This window comes from Anser cygnoides, chromosome 15 (genome assembly GCF_040182565.1).
Source record: "Anser cygnoides isolate HZ-2024a breed goose chromosome 15, Taihu_goose_T2T_genome, whole genome shotgun sequence".
Lineage (NCBI taxonomy): Eukaryota > Metazoa > Chordata > Aves > Anseriformes > Anatidae > Anser > Anser cygnoides.
In genome coordinates, this window is record NC_089887.1 from 121,390 (window position 1) to 127,858 (window position 6,469).

General features: G+C 39.7%; 1 protein-coding gene across 1 annotated transcript; it reads left to right on the plus strand.

Annotated features, from left to right (window-relative positions):
- The first annotated feature begins 13 nt into the window (after nt 1-13).
- On the plus strand, nt 14-4,128 carry TSR3 (TSR3 ribosome maturation factor). Its single transcript, XM_048068045.2, has 6 exons — nt 14-156; nt 234-450; nt 1,293-1,486; nt 2,292-2,465; nt 3,738-3,801; nt 3,879-4,128. The coding sequence occupies exons 1-6, from the start codon at nt 39-41 to the stop codon at nt 3,997-3,999; spliced, it is 888 nt and encodes a 295-aa protein (XP_047924002.1). The 5' UTR covers nt 14-38; the 3' UTR covers nt 4,000-4,128.
- The last annotated feature ends 2,341 nt before the right edge of the window (nt 4,129-6,469 follow it).

Consider the following 6,469-nt stretch of genomic DNA (forward strand, 5'->3'; position numbering starts at 1 on the left):
GCCGCCGTCGAGCGGCCGCGCCGCCCAGCCGCGGCAGCATGAGGCGCGGCAGGCGTCCGCCGCGGCCCGCCGGTGCCGCTGCCCCGCCGAGGGGCGCGCGGCGCGGCCCTCGCAGCCTGGACACCTTCGCTGCGGAAGCGGAGGCCGCGCTGAGAGGTGCGGGAGCGTGCCGCGGGCGGGGCGCCGGGCGGGACGGCTGGCCGCTCCCGACTGACGCGCGGTGCTGTTTTCAGCTTGCCTGGAGGGAGAGCGAGGGGCTGAGGGGGAAACCCGGGAGGCGAAGTTCCCGTGCCCGCTTGCCATGTGGGAGCTCGGACACTGCGATCCCAAGAAATGCACCGGGAGGAAATTGGCCCGGAAAGGGCTGCTCCGAACCCTGCGCCTCAGCCAGAGATTCCCAGGCCTCGTTCTCAGCCCTCTAGCTACCGTATATGTTTCTCCAGCCGATAGGTAAGTCGCTGATGAGGCCTACGTTCAAGGGATCTCACCGCCTGTTTGCGATGCAGGTGGAGGCTCAGGCTGTGTGGAAGAGCATTTGGTTCAAATGTTATTGTGATGCTCAGAGACTGCATATTGGTGCATTAGGGAGAACGTTTTAACCACTGGCCAGAACTGTGCAACAGGAGAAATTTGGCCTTCTGTTGCATTACATTAATTATTGATGCATGAGAATGAGAAATACAGCCATTTTACAAAGTCCAGTTACGATTTCTACACAGCTGGAGTTAGGTGAGAAAAACATATGTGGATGCATTCTCCACCTGTGCGATCAAAGTATGTGGTTTGTAGGTTAATGTGTTCAGAATCACGTGGGCCTATAGCTACTCTATTCACGTTCTTAGGCTTTGGCAACACAAGGCATTAACTATAACTTATTTTGGAAGAACTTTGAGAATGTTCTTCAAATGTGTCTGCAGAATTTTTATAACAATGTATTCAGAGAAATATTAGTCTTTAGAAGCCAGTTGAGAACTTAAATCTGAACTTTGATGTTCTCTTAAGAGCGCCAACGTTACTTTTAACTACACTTTTCCATTACGTTTTAATCCTTCAGTTTTGCATTTTCAGTTTGAAACCTTACTTGCTGTATGCAGTTTCTGAAGAAAAACGTATTGTCCTGTCTCATTGCATCTGCATTTTAATCATTGTAAAATATATACTTTTTATTGACAAAGGGGGAGGTATGCAAATTGGTCACCACTATTAAGTGGCAATTGGAATTGTCACTTTAACTTATTTTATCAATACAATTACACACATTTTTTCAAATACAGTGATGTTTCTCTTCCCAGGCATGTCATTGCTCAGAATGGAATTGCAGTCATAGATTGCTCATGGGCTAAATTAGAAGAAACTCCATTTAAGAGAATGAGAGGAAGTCATCTACGGCTGCTGCCTTACCTGGTGGCTGCAAATCCTGTAAATTATGGCCGGCCGTGCAAGCTATCTTGTGTGGAAGCTTTTGCTGCAGCTTTTTGCATTGCTGGTAGGCTGCTTTGTGTTAAATGCGAAATACGTACCAGAAATTCTCATGTCCTTCATATAATGAGGAGATAATCCTCGATAGAATAAACTGTAATGCTGACCCAGTGGTCATCAGTTTGGTCTTGCATTTATAATGAGATAAATTGTCTAGTTTTCTTCCAAGTGCTTGTACTTGGTAGCCATTGAGGTATCTCTGGGGAGGAGTTCCTCATTTACTAAAGAGGACACGTGAACTGATGATCCAGGTTTTGTCAATGTGGTACTTAATGTTAGAAAAATTCTTGAAAAAAAAGAAAACTATAGAGAAAACAGCGTGATTCCTTGGTCACCTCTGTCTTCATGAGAGGTTAAAAGCTGTTAACTGGGTGCATTCTGATTAAGAACAATAAAAGAAATTGCCCCCTCTGGAGCTGTTTCGCAAACTCATCACAGAGCTTTCCTGACAACTGAACAGACTTCCTCTACTACTCTGCAGACAGATCTTTCCTTCTGAAAATATGGTACGTACAACTGCTCTTTTACTGAAGGACTGTGGGAGCTATAGCCTGAAATGTTACCTGTACAAAATATTCTGATATAAGACTTACAAAACAACTATTAACTTTTCTTTAATTAAATATTTCAAGTTAAACTGAAATTTTTAAAAATCCTTGATTTTTTTAATAATTGGAATCCTTGAATATTGAAAAAATGCTGGCAAACATCTCATTGCTGTAGCGATACGTAGGTAGGTGCTAAACTTAGAAACCAATAAGCTGAGTGAAATCTCACACTGTAGAACACTGATAATTTATTTTCTGTTAAAGGATTTTCAGACCTAGCCACGCTTCTTCTAAGGAAATTTAAATGGGGGAAGGCATTTATTGACTTGAACAGAAATCTCTTGGAAAAATATGCAGCTTGTCATTGCCAGGAAGAAGTGCTCGGGGTTGAAAAGGATTTTTTAACCAGTGTCCAGGAAACGAGAGAAGAAGAAATAGGTAAGAGGAAAAAAGAAAAAGCAGAACCCTTTTCCCTCCTCTTTCTTTTCACGAGTCTCCTTCCTATTTTTTCCTTCAAACTCATAAAATATTGGTAAAGAAGAGCTTTGTTGACATAGGTCATTGTCTTTATACTATGTATTCTCTTATAAGCAAGTTTATTTTTTTCAACCCAAAAAGATGAAAGACTGTAGCAATTTAACACCTATAGTAGTGTATTTAAGTATTTAGCTGAACCCTGGAACAGGTACCTCAATTAAATTAAGGATATTAGAGAACTAAGGAGTAAAAATATATGCATCTTCCTCCTTGTATCTACAAAAAATAAAAACAGAGTATGAGTAAAGAGGACTAGTAGTTCAGCAGGCCTGTAAGAGAAATACAGGCATATAGTCTAACAGCAAGTTAGAAAAGGAAAAACCTTTAACTGATATATTTATATAGTCAATAACAGATGTTTAAAAGCAAACCTGCATAGATAATGAAAGTACCTTATACGTGGAGAGTAATTTACCGGTGTCTCAGTATTTTAGGTTGTATTCACAGACGAATGCTTGGTCTTACTCAAGACAGCACAGAAAAGACTGTATCAAAGCCAATAAGAGACCATATGAAGACACGTTCCTAATCAATTTCTGTTTCAGAGGTGTTACGTCCAATAAAAATAGGACAGCGGACCTTACTGTAAGGAGATGGAAGACAGGCCCTAGTTTCTCTCAACTTCAATCTCTTCATTATGACAAATTAGGCTGAATAAAGTAGTCCTGTTTGCTGGAAGCCTAACTACAGTTCATTAAACTGAAGACAGATATTAATGGGCAACATCACAATGCTGAATAAGGCAGACTTCCCCAAAGTCCTGTGTATTTTTTTGGATGTAGTATCACAGCTGCCATGCCTTGTAATAGTTCTCCCCAGCTGAGCAGACCAAAGTAAATCTAGCATTACTTTTACTCAGCAGTAAGAGCTAGACCTCACCTTTCCGTAGCCGTGAACTAACTAGATAACGTTTTTAGAATTAGACAATTCTCAGAACATGCATGTTTTCTTACCAAAAGTCTTAAAAAAAACCTATGTGCACAGTCTGACTGTCCCTCAAGAGCTACTACAACTCCTTGGGAAGGGAAACTCATAGCAGTAAGAAGACTGGAATGTGGAACAGGTTTTGGCCAGGCTGCATGTCTTCCCCTCCCTGCCAACATTTTGTTTTCACACACGCAAAAATAAATAAAAAGCCTGCTTTATCAACATATGTCCTATTTTTTTTTTCAGATCCATTTGATGTTGACTCAGGAAAAGAATTTTCTAATCCCAATAGACCAATCAATTCCCCAGGGTAATAAAATTTAATTTAAGTATTAATTTTCTTACCAGAAATTGTTGTACTTTTATAATCCTGAAAAACATTTCCAGAATAGAAGAAAGTAATGAAGAATCTGAGGACGACAGTGTGAGCACTCCAGATGATGTCAGTGAGAGCAGTAACGAGAGCAGTCCCGAAGAAGATGGCACTGGAAAGTTTCTGCAACAGTAGCCAATAAAACTATTTGAACAGTTAATATATATAATATATATATTAAAAAAACCACACTAAAATAAGAGCACCCCAACAATCATAAAGAGTTGTAATATCATATATAAATAAATTTTCTTGTTAACAATGTGACTGCTTTGTAGGAGTATGGCCATGGGGGTCGACAAACCCCATGGTTGGTGATAACATCGGGCTCTTAACGATGAGGCCATCAGGAACGTAGAGAGTTTAGAGGGAACGAAGAAGGGCGATTCAGGAGACGCCTCGCCGTCTTGGGTTGCTTGTTCTCCGGCCGTTAAAGCATGGAAGTTGCTGGGGGTTTGCGGTTGCTGGGCAAAGTTGTCGACCAATGAATAGTTAGTGGAAAAGGACTGCTGTGGGGCAAATAGTATAAGGGAGCGTGTCCTCAGTAGGGGAGGCAACATGGCTCATGAAGTTATGTCATTAATAAAGTAGCAGCAGTTACTGATCCTAAAAGAACCCTGGCGTCCGCGTGGTCATAAGGCCACGCTTCTTCACCTGTAAGTGGGTACTTAGCAAACATTTGTTTAGGTGAGCCTCTAATCTCAGGTTACATGTGAGTTTATAAATCTAATGATGCATGTAAAGGTTTTAGGTTATTTAAGTTTTAGGTAATTGTTTATGGAATGCTTACGTTCAGGTTGCAAAGCCTAGTTACGTAGGTAAAAACTCATTATAATGAATGTTTCTCGTGAGTGATTTATAGGGATTAATTCTAGTTACTCATACATTGTAGAAAACAATTCTAATTTCTGAAGTATATTTCAGCTGGAAAACACGACTAAGTTATTGCCCCGTTCTGAGCATTCACCACTTAAGGAGCCTGACTTTTTTTTTTTTGCAGGCTTAAGCCTGCCATATACATTCATCTAGTTTAGGGTAAACAAAACACCTAAAAGGAAAAATGCTTCCTCGAATTGTTTTAAAACCTCAGTATGTCTTTTCAGTAACATCGTTAGTTTTTAATTTACTCAGCTATAAGCAGTCCCAAGCAACATACACTTGAACATTTCATATTCATAACTTCACCATAAAATTTCAGATAGTATTGTTGAACACGCTATCTGGCTGCATTTGCATTACTTGAAATAGCTCTTAGTCACAAATGTACATTGACCCTTAAAGGCCTGAGTAAGAGACTCAAATTAGCACTGGTATCTCTGTTCAACTCTCCATATGCTTGCCTATTTATATAGTCAAAGTGGAGCTGTTAGCAGATGTATCCTGGTTTCTGTACATTTAAATAGAATGCTCTTCTGAGTATCCAGCACCCAAGTGGAACTTAATCTTAGGTTCAAGATTTTAAACCTAAACTCCATAAATGCTTCAGCAGAATTGGATATACAGTCCGTATTACCTTTGCATATGCAACTTCTTCAAGCCACAGCAAGATTTTCACCTGTTAACTTACTACAGATGAAATTCTAGCTCTCCTGGATGATGCAATTGAGAGTTACATCACCAGTTTTAGTAGTACAAATATTCTGTTTCCCTTCAAAAAGAAGTTCAAGTCAATAAACCTAACACGGAATCTTTTCCTTTAGCAGTTCCTCAACTCTCCCACCCCAGTTTCCCAAATGAGATGTTGCAACAAGGACTTCTAGATAGCGAAAAGGAAGCAATCCTGCATTTTTTTTAAAGGACCGAGAATAACGAGAGTGTGCTAACTACTCTCATTTGAGGGAGTGCTTTCATTTTACAGAGCTCTCACAATCAGATGCAAACAAATACAGCAGATCTAAAAGAAGGGCTGTATCACACTTCAGATAACTCAAGTCTCTAGTAGTAACCAGTTTTTAATAAAAGAAGCACTGAAAAAGCTACAGCTCAGATGGAACAAAGCTCGTCATACTTCATTTTTTTTTCAGAATTATTCCGACTAAAAAATACAATAAAAAAGAGTGCAAGTTTAATAGAGGGCATATCAACTTAACATACATGAAAAATAACTTACATAATTTAACTGATTTTCTTTACAGAAGGAAACTAATTGCATAGAGCACATCCTTTTCCTAAAAGCTATATACATTGACATATGGAAGAAGGCACAGAGGTATTTCTGATTATTAAGTATTTAAAATCCCCAGATGCTATTGGTCCCCTTACATTCCCTGGACAGTTCCTATTATTGTTCATGTTAAAATATGCTCGTGGTATTTTATATTAAAGTGGTCATACCAGTATATCAATCCCATCATGTATAGTAAGCAATTGGTCTCTAGCGAGTCACACAATTCTATACGCTGTTTAAGGAACTGTTCGTGTGTGGAATAGCTGTGAGTAATCATGATTTAGGGCCCAAAGACAGACCATACTTGTGTCAGAGGTAGAGAGGCAGAAAATAAATGAGGGCAACATCTGAGAAGTACAGCATCACAGACCTTAAAAACTGATTTGTGTTCAGAGTTTAAATGGCAGTCTTAATTTTAATGAAGATAATGAAACAAAG

Bases quoted from the DNA above. Each gene is read 5' to 3' on its own strand.
- TSR3 (XM_048068045.2), top strand. From the start codon at position 39: ATGAGGCGCGGCAGGCGTCCGCCGCGGCCCGCCGGTGCCGCTGCCCCG. The intron at 451-1,292 runs GTAAGTCGCTGA...TTCTCTTCCCAG, and splicing joins TATGTTTCTCCAGCCGATAG to GCATGTCATTGCTCAGAATG. The intron at 2,466-3,737 runs GTAAGAGGAAAA...TTTTTTTTTCAG, and splicing joins AACGAGAGAAGAAGAAATAG to ATCCATTTGATGTTGACTCA.